Source organism: Phyllopteryx taeniolatus, chromosome 11 (genome assembly GCF_024500385.1).
Source record: "Phyllopteryx taeniolatus isolate TA_2022b chromosome 11, UOR_Ptae_1.2, whole genome shotgun sequence".
Taxonomy (NCBI): domain Eukaryota; kingdom Metazoa; phylum Chordata; class Actinopteri; order Syngnathiformes; family Syngnathidae; genus Phyllopteryx; species Phyllopteryx taeniolatus.
This window is the reverse complement of record NC_084512.1, coordinates 19,924,414-19,948,188: the sequence shown is the minus strand read 5'-3', so window position 1 is coordinate 19,948,188 and position 23,775 is coordinate 19,924,414. Positions and strand designations below refer to the sequence as shown.

Genomic DNA, 23,775 nt, shown 5'->3' with positions numbered 1-23,775 from the left:
GCCTGAGCACATGTCATTGCAAGACGCTTAACCCATATTGTATGAATCCATGTGGTTGGATGTTTGAATGTGGTTGGCTGTTTGGTGGTGGTCGGAGGGGGCCGTAGGCACAGAATGGCAGCCACGCTTTCATCAGACTGCCCCAGGGCGCCTGTGACCGAGGAATGAATAATGTGTGCAACAGTAAAGCGTCTTTGAGTTTTGAGAAAAGCGCTACATAAGTGGAATGCATTATTATTATTATTGTTGTTATTATTATTATAGAGCCTAAAATAATATTCATGGTGAATCCTCAAAAGGATCATCACAACTTTGATGCTATGCTCCGCCCACATTAGATGGCATAAGCAAAGGAAGCTTGACAATTTAGCATCACCCATCTGTCAAGGACAGTGTTTTCCAACCTCAATTGATCCAAGGCACATATTTTAGGAAATAAAAAACTCATGGCTCCCCACCAAACAAAAATGTCACAAAAAGTACCGGTATATACTTCTGCCATCTAGTAAATGAGCATTAAATTGTGTTGCCTGTCACTATATGTCTCCGGAATAGGTAAAGACATTATTTGTAGTAAAGAAGACCATCCCTCCAGCCATTTTCTTTACCGTTTATCCTCACTAGGGTCACCCAATTAAGTAAAATTGGATCTTTCCCATCTTCAGGTTGTTTGATACCATAAAGGTTAAGGTTCAAATAAATTATAAACAACAGACTTTATAATGACATTAAATCTATAATGGGAAGAAAAATCTGAATTGATCAAAAATATTACTGGATGATAGAAAAGGTCTGTGTTTTGTTTTATTATTTTGATTATTGTTTATTGTTGGACTAATGTAAAATTTAAAAAAAGTATGCATTTTTTACTTCAGTACATTTAGAATATGTATATGATTTGCGTTTCAGAGGTAAAAGTGCATCGAACACAAAAAAAAGGCATAGTCACAGAGCGTCACAATGTATCTCAATTATAAATAAAATTAATGAATTAATAATTAATTTTGTATCGTGTCATTGACGTATGTATACATACATACATACATACATGCATACATACATACATACATAAATTAATTAATAATTCATTCTGCATCAAGGACATTGTATGTATGTACATATATACTTTTAGAGACTTTCCATGATAGTCATATTCATTGATACGCACTATTATTTCATTTCAATAAGATGAAATTCAGGGGAGAACATTACCTTCTACCATCCTCCCCTCATCTGATTTGGAACACTCCTGCATGAAGGAGAAATAGCTTATTAAAATTCACCTGTAATATGACCTGTAACAGTATGGTCGCGTCATGTCAGCAGATGTTCATGGCGACCACTACTCACCACCCCGATCAGTCCCACATCTGTTTCCGTCTGCTTGACGGTCACCTGGATCACCTGACTGGGACGCTTGCGAGCTAGCATCGTCATGGCAACGCTGTCTGGGATGGTGCTGCTCTTCCTATTGGACAAAGGTAAGGAGCTGACTTAGAGAAATTGATTTCTTTAACTGCTTGTACAACCCCAATTCCATTGAAGTTGGGACGTTGTGTTAAACATAAATAAAAACAGAATACAATTATTTGTAAATCATGTTCCACCTATATTTAATTGAATACACTACAAAGACAAGATATTTAATGTTCAAACTGATCAAAAGAAGACTGAGAAAATAGTCGAACAGTTTAAGGACAATGGTCGTCAACGTACAATTGCAAGGGATTTAGGGATTTCATCATCTACGGTCCATAATATCATCAAAAGGTTCAGAGAATCTGGAGAAATCACTGCATGTAAGCGGCAAGCTGAAAACCAACATTGAGTGCCCGTGACCTTCGATCCCTCAGGCGGCACTGCATCAAAAACCGACATCAATGTGTAAAGGATATCACCACATGGGCTCAGGAACACTTCAGAAAACCAATGTCAGTAAATACAGTTTGGCGCTACATCCGTAAGTGCAACTTGAAACTCTACTATGCAAAGCAAAAGCCATTTATCAACAACACCCAGAAACGCTTCTCTGGGCCCGAGCTCATCTAAGATGGACTGATGCAAAGTGGAAAAGTGTTCTGTGGTCCGACGAGTCCACATTTGAAATTGTTTTTGGAAATTGTGGAAGAGGAAAAGAACCATCCGGACTGTTATGGACGCAAACTTCAAAAGCCAGCCTCTGTGATGGTATGGGGCTGTATTAGTGCCAATGGCATGGGTAACTTACACATCTGTGAAGGCACCATTAATGCTGAAAGGTACATACAGGTTTTGGAGAAACATATGCTGCCATCCAAGCAATGTCTTTTTCATGGACCACATTCTGCACGTGTTACAACAGCGTGGCTTCGTAGTAAAAGTGTGCGGGTACTAGACTGGCCTGCCTGCAGTCCAGACCTGTCTCCCATTGAAAATGCGTGGCGCATTATGGAGGGTAAAATACGACAACGGACACCCCGGACTGTTGAACAGCTGAAGCTGTACATCAAGCATGAAAGAATTCCACCTACAAAGCTTCAACAATTAGTGTCCTCAGTTCCCAAACGTTTATTGAATGTTGCTAAAAGAAAAGGTGACGTAACACAGTGGTAAACATGACCCTGTCCCAGCTTTTTTGGAACATGTTGCAGCCATAAAATTCTGTTGTGTTTTCAATTAAATATAGGTTGAACATGATTTGCAAATCATTGTATTCTGTTTTTATTTATGTTTAACACAACGTCCCAACTTCATTGGAATTGGGGTTGTATATACAAAGGTTTATATACAAAGGTTTTGTCACCAGAGTACCAGAGTTCACCATGTGTGGGACGTGTATAACATGAACCCTCTTTTATTGTGGTATATATGCAAAAGCAAGTAAAGCATTTTTTTAAAAAAAAATAGTTTTACCCTTAACGTGCTTGTGACACTCTTTCCGACTTTTTTTCTTAGTTTTTTATAATTAAAGACTATATAAATAAACTTGACTATAGACTTAAACAACTTGTTTAAAAAACTGAAACGTATTAAAACACATTTTATAAGCACATTGTAAATATATTTGAATGCAAATAAGAAAACTGTTGGCATAAAAAGTATAGAAAGTAGGCATTGGAATGTCTGTGTACATGCATGTGGCTTTAAGAGGCGGGGCCTGCTGGGGGGGCATGTGAAATGTCCGGGTGTGAGCTGTGGCCAACAGCAGCTTCCATAAATGTCTGAAAAGTGAAACTGTTGTTTTCCTTTCCCAAATGAGAGGGCATTACAGTCAGTACATATACTGTAAAACCCATTAAAAAATGATCACTTAAAAAAGTGCAATATAGCAGGTGTGCAGACAATAAACCACTATATAGCGGGTAACACTATTTGTGTTTGTGTCTGCTGCATGCGCCACATCAGCGAATCTGCACACTAAAGGACAAGTGTCATTCGGCAACTTGCCGGTGAAGTGCTGCCTCCATGGGTGAAAATACAATCCTTGCTCTCTTTATGGGAAGCTCGCACTTCACACTCGCACTTTTAGACTCACGGCTCAACAAGTAGCTGCAACCTTGTCCTCATGGTAACGAAAGCCGTTCTCATGTTTTGACACTCCGCAATATAGAGGAAGCGCGGAGAGCAGTGGTTCTTTTGCATGAGACAGGACTACCCCCTCAAAACAAGCTAATTTGGAAGAAAAAGGGCATTGACGCTGGATCCCTGGGGGATTTTGAGGAGGATATTGCAGACATTAGTAAGACACCTGGGAACTGTTTTAAACTGGGGCAAAATGCATATACATGCATCTCCTTTAAGACTGATTTGTCGATAAAAGACTTATTTTGTGCTGTGAGTCTTTGAAAGGAAGTGGAAGGAGTTTGAGTGGCATTTTTATTCACTCGATCACAAAATACACAATTTGATCTCAAAGAAAGGCCAAAGTGGGAGGAAAAAATAGACAAAGAAGTGACTAAAATAGTTCCCAAAAAGGAGCTATCAGCCCTAATAAATGCAAATAGCAGAAGTCCAATAGAGCAGTGCATCATACTTTGAGTTGTTCCTACAGTACTTTTTTTTTTAGGGGGGGGGGGGGGGGGGGGGGGGGGGGGGGGGGGGGGGGGGCGTTACCTTAACTACTAGGTCAAACATTAAAAACTCTCAGTATGTCTCTCAGTGGAAACTACAAGCACAATTAAATCTGGAAGCAGTGATGAACAGCCACTTACAACTACTTTTCCATGGCGAATCCTCGAAATGATCAAACCTTGGAACATGCTGTCCCCTCACATGATATGGTGTTGGCAAAAAAAAAAGACCAGGAACTGGCCCAAAATGGCTGCTACAAACCAAATTGGTCAACTACCTGTTCAGTTTCGTGCATGGGTCCTTGAGACTTTTTCATGCGTCCTGTTATGATAAAGATGTTCACACAATTTTGTGTTGATCAGTAAAACTGGTGTCGGACCACATTACAAAAACAAGCATGTTGGCCTCATTGAAGACTAACTTGTGTGAATTCTCGTATGTTCTGCACCTGATGTTGGGGGGCAGGCAGGCGTCGGAGGCGGCATTGCTCTTCTTGTCGGCGGCCTTGCTGAGGTCCGAGAGGCTGCTGCGGACAACCGCCTCGCCCTCATCAAACAGCACGTGTAGCCGGTAGTTGCCCGTCTTGACCAGCACGAAGAAGATGGTGATGGAAGCGCAGTAGATGCTCAGGGCCATGGTGGTCGGAGGCAGGGCCTGCATGTGTGGACAACCATTGTTGATTAGTCAACTCAAAGGTATAAGGTTGAATCCCAGAGGGGGCATACTCACACTCATTACTTCAGTAGAAGTTTAAAAAAAAAAAGTCAAGACTCAGGCAAAAGTAGAAGTACTGATTCAACTCCCTTACTTAAAAGTTAAAAAGTACAAACTCTGTAATGTAAATGACATTTTACTGTCAGACACAACGAATAAGTACAGTCAAAAGGTATTCGTACTTTGTAACTTCCCATCACTGTTGAATCCTAATACTGGATTAACAATGTCTACGTTGCTCAAAAAACGTGGCTTTAAATTCAGTCAAAACAGTAGGACTGTTGCATTGAATTCCATACATTGTAGCCCCAGGGCAGTAGAACCATGAGTGAAGATGGCCAATAATAATGCCATAAAATGTATCATAATGGGAACTAATGACAGAAAAGTGTTTTATACTGTGCCCTGTGATTGGCTGGCAACCAGTTCAGGGTATACCCCGCCTCCTGCACAATGATCGCTGAGATAGGCTCCAGCACGCCCGCGACCCTAGTGAGGAGAAGAGGTTCAGAAAATGGATGGATGAATGTTTTATACTGCTAAAAAAAAAAAAAAGTTATGTATTGATCAATGTCTATTATTTTTTTTCCTCGTGGCTGCGTACACCCGCCAACACCCTAGCAAAGTTAGCGTACCCACCTCCCCCTATGCACACACTAGACAAATGGGAAAAAAGTAAAACAAAGCCTGTTATCATACCATATATATATATATATATATATATATATATACATATATATATAAAGAGAGAGAGAGAGAGAGAGAGATTGAGAGAGAGAGAGATACACATGCCAGTATATTACAATTCATATCAAGGGAAACTGGAAAACGGCAAGCCAGAATGCTTGGATCTAATGAGTGGTGTAGCAGCCCAGAACATAAATAAACACGGACGGACACAACATTGTGGCGCGACCACAACTTAGAGTCTACTGGAAGGCTGATTGTTGTCAAAGATGACGTGTCGACACAAAAAGATCATTTTTGATACTTGTTCACGACATACGATAAGACTCCACACTGGACTGTTTACATGCTTCGGTGGGTGCTGCTGTTTTGGTTAGCAACAGCCTTCAAAGGGGCCAAGCCATCCGCTTGTGAAGGATAGTGTCTATTTACTGAGGTCATTACAGTTACAAACCATATTTTAGTAACTAAATAGGAGCCAAATAGGACATCTAGGTTCTTTGAGGAAGGCTTTCATTTTGAAGAAATTCAGTGGGGTATTTAATTTTCTTATTTTGTAAAAGACTGCCATGACTCTCTCAATCTTACACTGCCACATTTTGGGAATCCCTGCTAAGGCACACACACGATGGGGATGCGTGCACGGTGATGGCACCAGTTTATTTATACTGCCACATGCGGGAGCAGCCATGCGCGGAGTGACTGCACACACCGAGGGGGCAACATACTGCGACAATGCCGCCTTCCTTTTCTCACCAATCACACAATAGAGGATGTCACAAAGATATTACGGGCACTTCACGGCAGCAACACCCCCCCCCCCCCCCCCCCCCCCCCCCCCTACAAAAAAAAAGGGCCCAACTCACTAAATGCAGAGACAGCGGCAGCATGAGAAGGAAGATCCACAGATAGAGGTGGCAGGAGTTGTTAAATTTCTGCTGCTCTGGGTCATGGTACCAGCCCCCGGTCAGGGACGCCCAAACGCCCTGACGCAGGGTCTGAGCAATGTGGGAGCCCATCTCTGCCTCTCTCTCCTCCTCCTCCTCCTCCTCTTCCGCCCCGCTCAGGTCGGTCGGACGAATGGTGCTGATGATGCTGCTAGGCTACAATAAAGAGATTTTCTCCCTCAGCGGGTGCTACGCGCCTCCATGTTGCCTCTACGGCGCGACACCTCCCTCACGACTCGTCGCTCCTGGCCATTGCGGTTCTGGCGTCTCCCATCCCGGCGTCGACGGGTGAATCATCCCTAACGCCGCTGTCCTCATCCTGCTCAGCTTGCCTTCCCCCCTCTTTCTCTCTCTCTCTATCTCTGTCTCTCTCTCTCCCTCTCTCTCTCTCTCTGGCTCCTCTTCCTCGCTGGCTCGACAGATGCGCAGATTTGACCGCCTCCTCCCCCCTCGTTCCCTGCCTCTCTTCCCTTCCCATCCGTCCCTCCTCCCCACTCTCCTCTTCTATTATGTGATTTTCACCTTCACTGTTGATTTGTACAGAGTAGCATCATCTAGACATTCACATCTCACGTCATAATACAGCACAATGCGCTTGTCTGCCTTTGTCTTAATGAGCACGGTTTCCGAAACTGTGGAACGGAAGACCCAAAATGTCTTATAGACTGGCAGCACGGCAGCCGAATGGTTCTCACATCCGTTTGATTACAGACTAGTGTTGTGGTTAGTGCACAAATATGTAATAGGATTGCCGCTGATTTTTTTTATTATCATTTTTATGATGGATAACTTTGAACAGAAGTGAAAAGGTGAAACTGTGGCAAGCTTTCAAGGGCCACATAAAATAATGCGGAGGCCCAGATCTGGCCTGCGAGCCAAGAGTTTGTGCAGGACACATTTACTACACAATAACAAGCAGATTGCTAAATTAATACTTCTTTGACTGTCTGTCTGGCAATAGTCTACAGTCAACAGTGGTGTCAAACTCAGTTTTGTCGCAGCGACCGTTGTATTTATGTTTTCCATCAGCGTAGCCTTTGTGACTGTGAAGTATTACATTTACACAACAAAATGATGGATAACCTTTAAAGTCCCAAGTCAACAAAAATAGTTCGTTCAACTATTGTTCAGTTTATCGTAAAAGGGGGTTTGGTAACAAAAATGCTTGCAATATCTCACCCTTTTTGAAAGTGAAGACAATGTGCAATTATGGTATGGTATGGTAAGAAAGATGAGGCGTGCAATAACTCAATGTTATTTATTACATATGACCATTTTGGATTTTGTTACAGATTTCAGCAAGAATGATGTAATTGACAAACATGTTTTGGATGATGTGAAGGGTTGGATCTGGCCCTCTGGCCTTGAGTTTGACACCAGAGATTTAGTAGAAGCACGATTTGCTGTAGCGAGCCACTTAAAATGATGCAGCGGACTGGATTTGGTCCTCAGGCCTTAAGTTTGAAGACTGTGGTCTTATACTAATGATTGTAATATTGCTATTTGCATACAAAATGTGCATGATTTTGCGCTCTCCACACATTCCTATGTCGGCTCACCCCCCGCCCCGCTCATGTGGTGGCGGTCACATGTCAGCAAATCCGCCAATCAAAGTGCGGCAGCCAGCCTAGCTCCGCCCCGTGCGTTCCTCTCCCATCCGCTGTGACGCGGCCGCATTTAGTCCTCCAAACTCCGACTAGCGACCACCTTCCACCGGGGGGGTTGTTTTGATAACCCCCCTCCTCCTCTCACATTTTTTTTTTTTTTTTTTTTTCTCTTCCCCCCCCCCCCCCCCCCCCCAAACATTCCTACACTGTTACTTTGACGTCGAGGATTTTGAGAGCTCACCCGCCGCCCACCGACGAGGACTGCCCGGTAGTTGTGAAGCCGAGAGGAGCAACTTTTGATCAACTACCGTCTCGCTCCTCCTGACCGAGCTAACTCGTTAGCCGCGCGCGTGTGTGTGGAATGCCGTGGAAACTTCTTCGAAAGGTCGCCAACTGAGAGAGGAGCAACCCCCCGCACGCGCCTACCACTAGAGTTATGGCCGGACGGCGGCTGGGTGACATTAAACGTCGACTTTGAGAGCGAAACCCGTCGCTGTGCGCCCGCATCCTTATTCCCGGGGCAGGTGCACCTCCTCCCCGCGGCACCTGTGACGAAGCCTCAGCGGAGTCGAGGGTATTAGCTTTAGCTTTAGCTTCGAGCACAAGTGGGACACACTGTTAACGTTTCCCCCGTCGACGGTTGAACTGTTTAACACTGGGAATGCACGCTGTTACATTTTAAAACACCAGACAACTAGACTAGGGCCCAGTTTATCAACTTTTGGCGAGCGTTAAGCCAGCCACTTGTAGCCGGTTGTCGACGGAGTCGAGCGGAGTGGTGTTGGATAAAGTTTCAGTCCCTTGTGGGACGCTCCTCGCCGAGGGACTTTGGCCGGTGTCAGCAGCTCAGGCGGGGAATTCCACTCCGTTACATCCACTAAATGCAACAGCATGAGGAGCTCCAAAAGTCACCTTTACTTTTCTAATTTAGCTGCTTAAGCCCCGCACCCTATGGTGCCATTACGGCCACCGAGAAATGGATGTCTCGCAGGCCGCTTTCCCAAACGGTGAAGGGCGGCCGGGCGGAGGCGACGGTGGTGGCGGGATTAGGGAGCATGCCTGGACAGATTGCCACACTCACGCGTGGGCTCACTCGGCCCCGCTGTGCCCGACCCGGTCGCTGTGGACGGCCGCATACGACTACGAGGCGAGCGGCGAGGACGAGCTCAGCCTGTGCCGCGGCGACGTGGTGGAAGTCCTGTCCAAGGACGCCGCCATCTCCGGTGACGAGGGCTGGTGGACGGGCAAGATCAACCACCGCGTCGGCATCTTCCCCTCCAACTATGTCACCTACCAGCCGGCCATTTACCGTCTGCCCGTCGCGAGCGTGGGGGAGCGGGTCCCGGCCTCGCCCGTCCAGATCCCCTTCACCGAGTTGGTGCTGGAGGAGATCATCGGCGTGGGGGGTTTCGGCAAGGTGTACCGCGGCACATGGAAGGGCCAGGAGGTGGCTGTGAAGGCGGCCCGGCAGGACCCGGACGAGGACATTACCGCCACTGCGGCCAGCGTCAAGCAGGAGGCCAAGCTGTTCTCAATGCTGCAGCACCCCAACATCATCAAGCTGGAGGGGGTGTGCTTGGACGAGCCCAACCTGTGCCTGGTCATGGAGTACGCCCGAGGGGGCACGCTCAACCGGGCGCTGACCGGCAGGCGAATCCCGCCGCACATCCTGGTGAACTGGGCCGTGCAGATTGCGCGAGGGATGAACTATCTGCACGAGGAGGCCGTGGTCATCCACCGAGACCTCAAGTCCAGCAACAGTAAGAACACACTTTGTCTCATGTTACAATGTCATAATAGTCATCTAGCCATATTTAAATGCAAATAATATCACGACGTCACTTAAAGGTCATCCAAGTGTTTACCAACCTTTGAGCAAAGGCACCTATTTTTCCAGGAATTTTCAGTTGGAAACTTTCCATGAGAATAAATGGAAATAAACCAGAAATGTACAAAATAGAGGGTTGGGACACAACCTGACTAAAACAAACATTTCTTGCGAGTGGTACCTTCACTTAGAAGTGGCCCAGTTTTGGGGTTTTTTGAGTTGTAATCCATGTGCTTGGTCTATTTTATTGCTTTGTGTGCAAGCCAAAATTGGAGGTACGAGTAAGCTGCGACTATGCCACCGCTTAAGGAGCATTTAGGGTACTGTAATGCCCTCACATGTTGCCAAGGACAGCGATCTGTTTTGTAACGGGTGTCTACTCATGACAGAACAAAATGTTTATATTTATGTTTGAATACAATACCTTTTCATTAAAATACCATACATTCCCAGTTAATTCTCATAAATTCCCATAATCCACATGAAATTTAAAAAAATATTTTCAAACTGCCTCAGCTTTTCTTTCCATGAAAATATAGTGGAAACTTTTCGTAAACATATTGGAAATTTTCCACCCCTTTGCAATCTTACTTGCGGCTCACTCTTCTCTATTTATAATTACTTACACATATGACTATTGGCTGGCAACCAGTTCAGGGTGTATCCCGCCTCCTGCCCGATGATAGCTGGGATAGGCTCAGCACGCCTGTGACCCTAGTGAGGAGAAGCGGCTCAGAAAATGGACGGATGGATGGATACACACATGACGTATAAATAATCACATTGTTACATCTACACAACAAATTGATGAATAACTTGTTTAAAAATCAGAAGTCAAGGAAAATAGTTTGTTCAACCATGGTTCAATTTATTTTTAAAAGGGTTTTGGAAAATAGCCTTCCCATATTAAGGGCATAGGTGTGGATGCACTTGAAGTCAGTGTGTGGTGTGGGTGTGTGTCTGTGTGTGCGCGCCCTCGAGGGGATGTGAAATGAAGTTAGTTTGCACAGCTGGGAGGCTCCCCCCTCTCTTATTCCTTAGCACACACATTCAGTCAAGCACACCTTCGCAGACCACAGCCCCCATCCTTTCTCCCACCTCTCTACTCCAACCTGAAAATGTTGTTCAAATAGAGACAGTGATTGGACAAACGTAAACACACGCATGTTCGTGCCACATGAGCAGCGCGGTGACCGCAAGTTCCCAAGGCAATTTGACAGTTTTTAAGGGCAAGGCAATTAAATAAGACTAAGTGTGTGCATCATAAAATAGCATCTTGTCAACTAAACTAAAGGTGATTTCACACTAGCACCATTTCGGTCCATTTTAAGTGAACTTTGGCTTTGTTAACCCCTCCCTTTGGTGTAGTCCGTTGGGTCAGGTTGGATTGAACACAGTAATCAAACTGGAGTGGTCAGTTGAATAGTTTCAGACTAACTTGGGTTCAGTTTGGCTTTGTTTTGGACGGAAAGTTATTCGATAACATCATATTGAAATTCAAACAGACCCAAGTGCGTCACTGGGCCCCGTTTTAGCCACACAGCCCCCAAAAAATTAGGGAAACTGAAATGGTAAAATTTTAAAATAGTTTAACGTTATAGCTCCACAGTTGAGGTACAGATTTCAGCAAGAATGTAGATGGTTAATGACTTGTGACACACATACCAACAACCAGTTGGCGACAGCGCGAGCTTCAAGTAGCTTCCTTATTGGCTAAGGTTCCATTTCACACACAAATTTCACAATCTTGGAGTCTGTGGCTTGGCCCGAATTCAGTGTTGAACACACACACAATGATTTGCCATAAAAAATATTGATCGTGTTTAACATTTACAATCCAGTTTGTTTCTTGCCGTCACTGGCTGCTACTAGCAAGTTGTTGGTTTGTGTAATATGACTCCAAAACACACGATTTTCACTGAGTTTCATCATCCCTCAATGTATGATGGTCTCAGCGGCTTTGACGTGTTAAAAAAAAAAAAAAAAAAAAAAAGGTGCACACAGGGTTTGGGCAGAAGCGTCAAACCAGGTTATTTACTACGACAGCTAAAGTTGAATTCAAGGCAACTTTGTTTGATATGCATGAAATAAGTACTAGTTTCTTCACTGGTACGGAAATATGGACAGTTTAAGTCGAACAAATAACTACGGCGTGATTGGTGTAACAATTCACTTTTAAACCAAGATGCTTTTTGTCATCGCTTTGTGCCAGTGTAGACAAGCCCAACACCTTAAAGAGGGCAAAGACTTGCATTAATTAGAGGCCAGATGGAGAGAAAAGATTTAAACGGTTGCGGCTAATCGGGTGTTTGGCGAATGTAAACAAACCCCCGCACTGCACCGCCCCTGCCCCCTTGAGCGGACGCAAGGCTGCTAACACACAGGTCAGTGTGTTTGTCCTGCCACTTCACCGCGACCTCCACGAAGATGATGGGCACAGTGAAACTAACAGCTGCATGCATTGAACTTTGGATGTAAAAAGTGAGCACAGCCCTGTTAAAAAAAAAAAAAAAAAAAAAAAAACATGCAATAGGAAATGGATTAGTTAACCTCAGGCATCGTTTACATTCACTGTTTTGACTTTTCCAACTGCCATACAAGTATAAAGTGAAGTTTTGTCTGTATCACTGTGCAACCACACTAAAATAAAGTAAAACTGTTCACTCTTTGAATGCCCCTGACAGAGGAGTTGAATGAAGGGGAAGAGAACAGGAACATAATTGCAGAGCGATAATGTCACGTAGGGCTGGGCAATTCATAGATTCTTTTGATTAAATCGAGTTCATTTTTCATGATGATTTTTATTTATTTATTTTTTATTAATATTTTGCTTTTGTGGCTTCTGTAGTTCAAAGTGCGTCCCAGCTAATGTTTACACTAACAGCCGGGCTGCAATGAGAGAGGAGCTAGTTTGCCAAAGCAGTCAGTGTTGCTAATAGCAACTTTTCAGACCGCTAGCAACTACTTTTCAAAAAAAGTGACAAGCATGTTTAATTCCAGCTATAAAATAGACAACATGAACAGAATCATTTTCACACTGTTGCGTATGACAAGAAAGGAGCTAGTTGGAAGGCAATAACCAAGTAAATCGGGCTGAACTTTGCCAAGGACATGGTGCTCGCTTACTGTATATGTTGCAAAAGTAGTGATTTATCCACATGGAAACTTTGTTGGAAACTTTTGACCAGGGGTGTGTGCTTCCAAGCTACAAATAGTTTGCTGAGGTTGCCTTGCCTCATCTGGACAACCCTTCATGAGAATTTTCCTTTCGGCCATCTAGTGCTGCAACGATTAATCGAATTATTTGATTGCAAAAATTAAAAGTTGAAGCAATATCTCTGCCTTGAAGTTTCCCAGGGATCATTTTTCCTCATGGACCAATGTTACTGTAGTCGCACGCACCACTGTGTAGAAATAAGTTGCCGCGATGGTGGCAAGCCAGGAGAAAAGAGTGAAAAATACAAAGAGACTTGCTCACTTAAAACCGGAAACGTCGTGTTGCCATCAGCTAAGTTGTGAGGGCATGTACTTGGCTGTGCTAATACACTCTGGAAGGCTGATATTCAGCTTTGTAAAGTCATTCTTGAGTTCCATTGACTTGTTATTGCCGTCTGTGTGGAGTGATGCAGGTAGACAGTTCAAGAAGTCTCTTCAGTCAATATGGCTTAAAAATAAGAGTTAATGGGCAGCTGTGTGTGATCTTTGAGTCAAGAGTAGATCTCATACAGTAGATAGACTCCTACACACACAAGAGCACCCTGTGGTGTGGTGTGTGGTTTTCCCAGCAAAAAAAGATGGAATAATTTAACTTGGACAAGTTCCTGGGTTGTATTGTTTGTTGGATTTTCAGTGTTGATGGGTATTAGAACAGGTATCTGCAGAAAGGCCAACCTCCATTCACTTGCTCAGCCTGTCATTTTATCAACTCCCAGTGTATACATCTACGCGCCTGACAAACATGTCGCTATTTGATCAATGATTAGCCTGTAAAGTAATATGTTGGAAGTCAGCAAGATTTGCCCAATCTCCTTTTGTGTTTTTCTAGCTAATCTGTAAAATCCTGGCCCGCGGGGAGGAATGTTGCTAATGAGGGATAAAAGCTTAACATATGTTTGCACAATGGACTGGTCAAGCAGCGGTTGCTAGGCTACTGCGGCCCGAAGAATGGCAAGGACTCGGAGGGTCCCAAAGCCCTCGTTTTGTTTTGTTCCGTTCATATTTAATCTCCTAGAGAGCAGCAGTACTCTTTTATTGCCACAAACTAGAGGGGGTTAGCCTCCTTACTCGCTTATTTTTCTCTTTCCCTTGCTATTCCTCCTCCCCACTGCCCCTTTATTTCCTTCGGTCTGGTTTTTGGCTGAGGCTCCAGAGGACTTTCAAACTTTTTCACTTTTTTAGGAGTTAACGATGTCCCCAATTCAACCTTGAAATTGAGTTAAGTTTGCTAACAATTATTGTCACAAAGAAGACATTGTTTGTAAAATTGGAATAATTTGTGAATTAAAATCATCCACACATTCCCGAGTGTCGAGAGGCCTGAAATCAGGTCATTCAAATTTCTCGAGCTTATCTACATCACTAACGAAGATCTCCACCTACCTCTCCACTATCGGGGGAGAGAGATGTCTCAAAATTATGTGCACGTTTGTCTTTCAAATCCACAAATTATCTGCACTTGTTTTTCAAATTCACAAATATAGCTGAGATTTATAAGTGTTTCTTAATCTTGTGTGTGCATGTATCATGACTTACCATTTGTAAATATTAAATTTTGCTTGTGAATGGTTGAAAGTGCCTTTGTGGCTCATCGGGCACGTGCATTTATTTTTGAGACAAACATAACGCAGTTTTAAGATTCACACGTGTAGGAAGGCCCTCCCTCCATCCGCTCGGCGGCAATGTTGCTGTCTCCGTTTATGACATGACTGCAAGTCATTTTCATAGGAATCCAACAGTTATGGTCCGACCCTGATGAAATCCCCAATAAAATGACCATGGCTGAACAAGGTGGACAACCAGTAGCCCTGACATTAATTAGTCAAATATAAAGATAAAGATACAAAAAACAGCTTATTATTGCAGTCTTTAAATAATAACAGTGGCTCGCTCTCAAACATATATATATATATATATATGTATCCCCCCCATCCACCCATTTTCTGTACCGCTTCTCCTCACTAGGCGTGCTGGAGCCTATCCCAGCTATATTCAGGCGAGAGGCGGGGTACACCCTGAACCGGTCACCAACCAATCGCAGGGCACAAACAAACAAACATTCGCACTCACATTCACACCTACAGGCAATTTAGAGTCTTCAATCAACCTACCATGCATGTTTTTGGGATGTGGGAGGAAACAGGAGTACCCAGAGAAAACCACGGGGAAAACATGCAAACTCCACACAGGCGTGGCCGGGGATTGAACCCCGGTCCTCGGAACTGTGAGGCTGACGCTCTAACCAGCCGCCTATATATAGAAATATATATATAAATGTATATATATATTGGCAACCAGTTCAGGGTGTACCCCGCCTCCTGCCCGATGACAGCTGGGATAGGCTCCAGCACGCCCGCGACCCTAGTGAGGAGAAGCGGCTCAGAAAATGGATGGATGGATGGATATATATATATATATATATATATAATTATTATATTTATATATATATATATATATTATTATTATTATATTTATATATATTATTATTATATATATATATATATATATATATATATATATATATATATATATATATATATTATTATATTTATATATATATATATATATATATATATATATATGAATAAAGTAGTGTGTGTGTGTGTGTATATATGCTATCAAAGGAGACAGCAACACTGTCACCTAGTGAGTGGAGGGAGGACCTTCCCACACGTGTGATTTCTTTTCAACTTGAAACTGCGTTACGTTTGTCTCAAAAATTAGTCTGTGTGCCCGCTGATCCACAAACCCACCTCCAACAATTCACAAGCAAAATTGAATATTTACAAATGATAAGTCATGATAAATGCACACAAACATAAAAAAAAAAATAACACGTGTAAATCGTGGATATATTTGTGAATTTGAAAAACGTGTAAATCGCAGATATATTTGTGGATTTGAAAAACACGTGTGAATCGCGGATATATTTGTGGATTTGAAAAACGTGCAAATGATTTGTGGATTGGAAAAACACACTTGTAAATCGCGGATATACTGTATTTGTGGATTTGAAAAAAACATGCAAATAATTTTGAGACATATGTCTCCCCATACTCCACTCCCGAACCAGCGCTGTCAGCAGACATAGTGTCAACAAACGTGTTCGCTCACAAGTGGGTCTTCTCCACGGAGGCAACCAATCTGAGGAAAGGAGCAGGAAAGTCAAATATGGACAAAGTGGATACAAAACTCTGTCAAAAAGAAGTAGCTGTTTGAGGGGACCTTTCTGTGCACCCCTAACACAGTTTTTTTTCAGACTCTGGCCACAAATAGTAGAAACCCCAATTGCCATGCTAACGAAAGCTGTACTCAAAATTGGACCCGCTCTACAGGTGAGCGGGTTGAGCACGTTCATTTGTATGAGAGGACTGCCCCTTCAAAACGGGGTAATTTTAACAAGGGTGTTCAAAGTTGATGTAAATGTTTTTGTAGTTCATGATCCTTGGGGTATTTTTGCCATTTAAAGTGAACACATCTCATTTATTTTAATCAAATATTGTTAAAAAAACAAACATTTCTTAAAAGTGTTATGTTTCACCAAACCGTTTTAGAGTAACTTTTCTTTACAACTTGACAACACTAACAATAAATCCTACATTACAATACAAAATAAACAAAACAAAATGATTATAACTGTGATTCTATTGTGTTTTAACTCAAGCATTCCAATACAAATGTTAATTTCTCTAGTAATCAGACAGACAGACAGACATACATTCACTTTCATTTACAGTGTACCGCAGCTCATGCAGCTAATATATGACTCCTAGTGTGAACATGAATGGCGGCTGCACTTAACACCATGCCAGCATTAATTACAGGATTAACGGGTAAAAAATAATGTAGAAACACTGACACAGAGGTGTGTGGAGTTACCTACAACACAGTTTCATCTGTACAACACACGAACAACTGCAAATTTAACACTAAAACTTCCATCTGCAAAATGTCACTTTAAAGTTGACACAAATCACAGTTTGGGCTCATAACAGCTTTTGTTACTGTGTAAAATATTAAACACGAACAGAATAAGAACACTTAATAATAATCGACTATTCTGGACCAGTAAAGAAACGTGATGCGCTTGTGCTTGCTTCACCGCCTGAGCAGTTCATCCATTTTGCAAAGCATAAAAGGTTTTCATCCATGCCTTGTATGTCAGGTATTTCCATACACAAACACGCACACACACACACACACACACACTGCTGATGTGCCTCCTACCCAGAAAGGTGTAAGTGAGGCTGGTAATGGGGTATCGGTGGCTACAGTATCGGGAGTATTTTTACGATACCCGGTGCATCCCTGGTCAATGAAGCACTTTACATTAACAACTGAGGAAGGCTGGTGTTGCAAAAAAGTGTCACAAAAACACAAAAACCTTTAACCTTTTAACCTTTAATGCTCACTGAACTGAACTTGGAAAAGTTCTAAATCTTGCACAAAAGAAAGTATGTGATGTGCCCAAGTTTTAGTGAGACGCGGAGGTGTATTTTTCCAAATTATGCTACGATTTCAAGGAGCTGCTTTGTTTTGCGTGTACTCTCCAGGTGTTACTCCCTTCCTCATGCTTGCATACTCATCAGTCTGAAGCAAGGAGTGCTGGTATTTGTGTAGCAGCAGATAAGAACCACAATTGAAAAACTAAAACTTGGTATCGAGCTATCACGCTTAACCTGTGTTTAATTTTGGTTTCACATCTTGATTTGAGTCGTTTGTGCATGTTTACTTGACCGCTTTTCCCCTCATATGTGTAAAACTTTTTTTTTTTTTTTTTTTTGCTGTTACAAGATATTAACTGAGATAAAATAATTTTATAGTGTGATTATTTAGTATTATTAGTCTGACAAGAACAGGTGAATTATGAAATTGCAATTCAGCCATTTGCTTCCTCCACATCTTTCACACAAGCCAACCGCGCAAAACTGATTGATCGGAACAATGCTATTCTCTTTCTTCCACATCCCAATAACATGCGTGGTAGGTGGATTGAGGACTCTAAATTGCCCGTAGGTGTGAATGTGAGTGCGAATGGTTATTTGTTTCTATGTGGCCTGCGATTGGCTGGCGACTGGTTCAGGGTGTACCCCGCCTCCCACCTGAAGATAGCTGGGATAGGCTCCAGCATCCCGCGACCCTAGTGAGGATAAGCGGGAAAGAAAATGGATGGATGAATGGATGTTTTCGAGATGTACATATCTGTTAAGAGGTGAGGTATGAGGAAGCAAAATCAGACCAGTGAAAGGCACGCCCACGCCATCTTTATTTGGAAGGGAGTAAGCATGATGTAAAGCCAAGTTCTTACAAACACATGCATTTTAGCCTTTCCCCGACACCCAAAATGAGTTTTGATCGTGGAAAATGACTGTTTGGAAGTTTTTTAGTGGGATGTGTTTATTTTATTTTTATTTTTAAAATGTTTTCATTATTATCATTTTTACTTTCACAATATACAAAATATAAATATGACCGCTTCCACTATAAATTACATTTTTAACTAAAAAAAACAAACCTGCATGAATCCATCCATTTTCTGTACCGCTATGAATAAACAATACCCAAAATGTACTTCAGCTCTCTTCTTCTACGACATAAAATCAAAATACAGTGGTGCCTTAACATAGGATCTACCCAATTTTCAAGTTTTTCAGGCTACTAAATATCCGATTTCTTTTTTTTGGAAGCCACCTCAATTCAAGTCACATCACAAGAAGAAGGAATTTAGCACATAGGGAAATATTCTTCACAAAGTTTAATGCTAACACACAATGCTTAATGCCATTGACGGGCTAATGAATAGCCTCTATGTGGTCATGTTAATGCTTTAATTAATGGATATTTGAACACCAATGTGCGAAACACATAAATAATACAACAATACTCAAAAGCATGTATTCTTTATCCTCTGAAAAACGGCTAAAATTACCGCAGATTATAGTGGTGTAACAATTCATTTATCGATTTTATTTATTTTTTTATTTTAGTTTTTTTTTCAGTTAGCACACGGCAGTTAGCACTGTCAACGCTTTCTTCTTCATCGTCTCTTCTTTGTTTCCTTTTTTACGCCCCACATCTAGTCACTCCTTTCAATAGTGCCGCTAGTGGTTGGATGAGACACCACAATTTGTCTGTTTAGGTACTTTTTTGAAGTTTATGTCGTCCTTCTCCCTGGCAGATGGTAGATGAGAAGGAGAAGAAGGCTAGCGACAATTTATAAATAAGGTTGCGTGAGTGAGGCTTGTGGCAAATTGTTGTTTTTCAAGCTGGTTATCTTAGCTTAGCTTGCTCGCCGCTAACAACAACAGTAGAATACGGAAAAGAAACTCAGGCAAACGAGGAGAACCAGCGACAATGTCAACTACTGGATGCTGGTTCAGGTTCACGTTTGTGCTACATGAGCATGTTTGTTAATTTATTAAGCTCTGTATGTGTTTTTAACACGATTCCTAAAAGATTTTCCTGGTGAAAAATGCACAGCGCAAAGTCATTACTATTTAACTGTTTAGAACTGAGACTCTCAAGCTTAAGGTCCAGCTAGGCACACCTTACAGTGGAGGCATTATTCCAAGGAACCCTTCATAATTCTAACACCAGTTAATCATCTATTTTTTAGGGGGGGGAAATGGCCTAACAAAAAAACATAGCTGAAATAATATAAGTAACAATAAGCTGCTGTTTTCCCCTTTGTTTTATTGCAACGCAATACAATCGACTTTTATCAAGCAGACTCATTGTAGAAAACACATACAGTACAGTACACAGTAAGACACAGAAAAAGAAAAGTACATCAGGAAAATCTTGATATTTAATTAACATAATTAATTTGACTACATTTCCTTACAAGAAACAACATGAATCTAGGAAATGTCACCTGCACTGTCTAGAATGCAGGTATTTATTTCACAGTCACACTAGATGTATTTTTGGCGAAAAATCTTACTGAATCGATTTCCAGCCACTGAATCGTTTAGGATCGTATCTTTCTAAATAACCCAATATCGTCCTTGAATCAAATCGCCAACCACAAACCGGAATATGAATCGAATCGTTATACCCCTAGCACAGGGGTGTCAAACACATTTTTGTCTCGGGCCGGATTGTAGTTATGATTTCCGTCAGAGGGCCATTAGAACAGTGAAATGTTTAATCACCAAATCATATTATTACCATTACACAACAAATTGAGGGATAACTAGTTTTGAAATCAGAAGACAAGGATAATAGTTTGTTCCAGTATTGTTTAAGTTACTGTAGAAAAAGGGTTTGGTAACAGAAAAATGCAATATAAGTTGACACATGATTTACTTTCTCGGGCCACATCAAATGATGTGGCGGGCCGCATCTGGCCCCCGGGCCTTGAGTTTGACAGCTATGCCCGAGCAGATTACTAAGGCTATATTCACACTGCAGGTCACTTCCAATTGTTTTTTTTTGCCCAAAGTGACATGCATCTGATTTTTTTCATCTCAATGTGAACAGTACAATTCCGATTTCTTTTTTTAATATATATATCTGACCCAGGCGTCTTTCATATGTGGATATAAATCGGGTATGTATCCGATGCAAGTGCAGTATGGATGCTCAGGGGGTGCACATTCAACCTATACGTTATCAAAAGGCGACAGGCGTCGTAATTGTTTGACAAAACAGACACGCCACAAAACGGCAACGGCGGGAGTAGGAGGAGCAGAAAATGAAAAAGAAGACTCTTTAGAATTGATAAATATAAGAAAATGTTTACTTCGGTTGCACAAAATCCTTGAAATCGCCAGAAATGCGTCATGAGGAGTCCTACGCGAGGGGCCATATTTACTTCCGTCAACATGGTGACTCGTGTTTGCACGCATGCGCAATGTGACGCCCTGTTTTGTGCGCATGCATGTGACGTCACAGACGCCATCCGTCCACAATAGAAGCTGCATTTGTTTTTGTAATGTGAACGATTTAACAAAAATATCTGATTTGGGCAACATGCCCTGCAGTGTGAACGTAGCCTAAGAAACTTAGTTGTGAAACTCTTCTTTGTTTGTGTGTGAATGACTTTGTTACACTGCCCCTTTAAGGTGCATACACCAGAAGGAGCACAAGGGCTTGAACTGATTAATGGCATTCACATTAATTTCAGTGGGGGAAGATGATTTCAGATATGAGTGTTTTAAATTATGAGCATGATCATGAAATGAATTAAACTCATAAGTCAAGGCTCCACTGTAGTTAAATGCATGCCTATTTTGTGGGAGCCTGTTAAGAAACTATTCAAAAGTGGCTAAAAATAATTTATTTTTCATAATGCCTTTTATTAGCTGTAAATGGGCTTTATTTTGATATTTTATACAGTGCATAGATTAAAATGTTTGGCAAAAGGCAGACCCCGACAAGTGGCAGTGTCATCGTTTATTGTTAAATATATTAAGGCCCGATTCGGCGTTAACTCCACAAATGTTTTTGTTTAAAATATCTGCGTACGTGTGGTGTACTGTGGACGTACTCTGGCCTCAGTGGGAAAGTTACGGAAGGGGGTGCTAGGTGTTGAAGGGCAATTTTTCCCACAATTCCCTCGGTGACACAGTTACTGTCTGTCTTTTCTGTGACAAGAGAATGCAGCAGAGGGGAGAGAGGAGGAGTGGAGATGCTTTCACTGTCTCTTTTACGACCGCTCCCTGACTGCACCTATTGTTGCAGTGCACGGTGAAAAGGAAAAGGGCCCACAGCTGACATGGGCTGCCCTCCCAAACAACCAGTCAGTACTATAGTCCCCCCCACACACCCCTTTCCAGGCAAACGTAGATGCTGCTGAACCCAAAAGACACCAGCTTCATACCTCTTATGTTTGTGAGGCTATAATTAGCCCAGTTAGGGGTTAATTTGTGCTTTATAACGTAAGCAAGCCCGGAGGGGTGGAGGACAGACAAAGCGCAAGTGACCATGATAGATGGATTTAGGCGGCCACTAGCCCTGATCCTTTTCCCACCGGCCGGAATGCCCAGTCGGGGAATGTTCAGCAGCCTTATTTCTGCTTACGACAGGAAGCCCCGGCACTCAAGCTTATGTGTGTTGGCACAGCTAGCAAAATACCACCACGTCAAGTTAGCGGGCAGCCGTCTGAGTTTTTACAGGGCCCGTGTTACATCAGTGCTCAGTTATGTTGCTAAAATCACAAGAAGCTGTTGTGGGTTGTTGGGAGTGCAGAGCTGTCAGTGATGAATGTAACCTTACATGACAACCACCTTGTAAAACCTGTTCTTTTTCTCTGCTGACAAGGTCATCGTTAATACGGCCGGAAATATGTAATAAACATGCCAGGCCACTAGTCGGCGGTAAAGACACACATGTATCATCTGCTTGTCCTCATCAACATATATGTGATATCTGAACGAAGACAATAATTGTTCAAACGGTAACAATGCTACTACATCATTGTGTTCCACCACAATGTTTCGAAGTTACGAACAGCAAACTAGTTTGCGCGGTGTAATAAGAATACATAGTCAGTTACTGCCATTCCCACTGTTTTACATGTAATTGTTATTTTTATGTTCTCAAAATGTTTTTCTTACCAGTATTTATGGTAATTAGGGATGGGCATCGAGAATCGATGACCGATTGGATTAACATTCCTGTTCTACTGGAATCGTTAAAATTTAAACATTTCAGTTCCCAGTTTTCAATGCCTATCGTACACCGACGCCGAAAACCAAATAAGAACGCACATGAAGGCGTGCTTGTGACCAACGGCGGCGGTGAACAAAAGTGTTTCTTAACTTGTTAAAATAAATGACCAGTCACCTCAGTGCAATACTTGGAATAAGATTATATTGAGCAAAGGAGGCTGTCGCGATGTGTACAAGTATGACGATGCCCAACCCTCATGGTAATTCTTACTTTATGACTGTAAAAAACAGTTTAATGTGAGGGATACATTCCAGACCCACCTGCAATAGATGGAAACGATGATATAGAACCAAAAAGGGAGGTCCTTGGTGCATGGCTGATATCCATTTCTACGGTAGGGACATAAACTTGGACCCAAGTCGGAATGCAACATAGTCAAAACATATCACTAACCTACATTAACTAATGCAGTGTAGGCTATAGTCATTATTTTTTGTATGAACAACACTGGGCCATAAACATAAAACAATTGAATGAAAAAGTGTGGCAATAACTCAATGTGCCTTCGTGTGCCAAATGACCACGTATTCTTACACAGCTGTCCAAACTAGTTTATTGCACACTGTTCGTAACCTAAATTCCATCGTAAACTGAGGCCCTCTGTATCTCCATTTTTCTTTTAAGCTGAAATATGTTCTTGTTCAAATCTAAGCAAAAAGTACTTAAAGACAGCAAGCCTGGCATTTAACCTTTCTTTTTTTGGGGGCCAGAATCGATTGTGTTTTTCAAAAAACATATTGGATGATCACAAAAATGAGCCAAAATATTCCTGTAGCATTTTCATGTCAATTACACTTTAAACTTGGATGTAACCAGTTATTATTTAGCCTTGTTTAAGATAACATATATTTAGATTAAGTTGTTATAGATATCCTCTAAAAGTTGTTGTTAATTTAATGTAGGGGAGTAAAACATAGTTTACTTAGAAGAGAAGAACTAGCCATGTTTAGCTCCCCCCAATTTTTTTTTTCCTTTTTACCTTGAGGGGGTGAAGCAATGGGAAGAAGCGTGGGAGCTACTTTGAAGGCAGCACTTCTTGCTTCTGATCTTT

The 23,775-nt window shown here is 42.1% G+C and overlaps 2 protein-coding genes across 6 annotated transcripts in view; one reads left to right on the top strand and one right to left on the bottom strand.

Annotated features, from left to right (window-relative positions):
- pcnx2 (pecanex 2) overlaps positions 1 to 6,768 on the bottom strand; it is a 31,115-nt gene extending 24,347 nt beyond the window's left edge. For all 3 annotated transcript variants that reach the window (XM_061790885.1, XM_061790886.1, XM_061790887.1), the window contains exons 1-4: positions 6,318 to 6,768; positions 4,499 to 4,704; positions 1,351 to 1,468; positions 1,213 to 1,249 (exon numbers count right to left, since the gene is read on the bottom strand). In XM_061790885.1, the coding sequence (XP_061646869.1) occupies positions 1,213 to 1,249; positions 1,351 to 1,468; positions 4,499 to 4,704; positions 6,318 to 6,470 (514 nt within the window). In that variant the 5' untranslated portion in view covers positions 6,471 to 6,768. The remainder of the gene's footprint in view (positions 1 to 1,212; positions 1,250 to 1,350; positions 1,469 to 4,498; positions 4,705 to 6,317) is intronic.
- A 1,404-nt stretch (positions 6,769 to 8,172) lies between these two features.
- Positions 8,173 to 23,775, top strand: part of map3k21 (mitogen-activated protein kinase kinase kinase 21) — a 36,670-nt gene continuing 21,067 nt past the window's right edge. For 2 of the 3 annotated variants that reach the window (XM_061790890.1, XM_061790889.1), the window contains exon 1: positions 8,173 to 9,765. In XM_061790890.1, coding sequence (XP_061646874.1) covers positions 8,982 to 9,765 — 784 coding nt within the window. In that variant the 5' untranslated portion in view covers positions 8,173 to 8,981. The remainder of the gene's footprint in view (positions 9,766 to 23,775) is intronic. The other variant, XM_061790891.1, reaches the window with a different exon arrangement.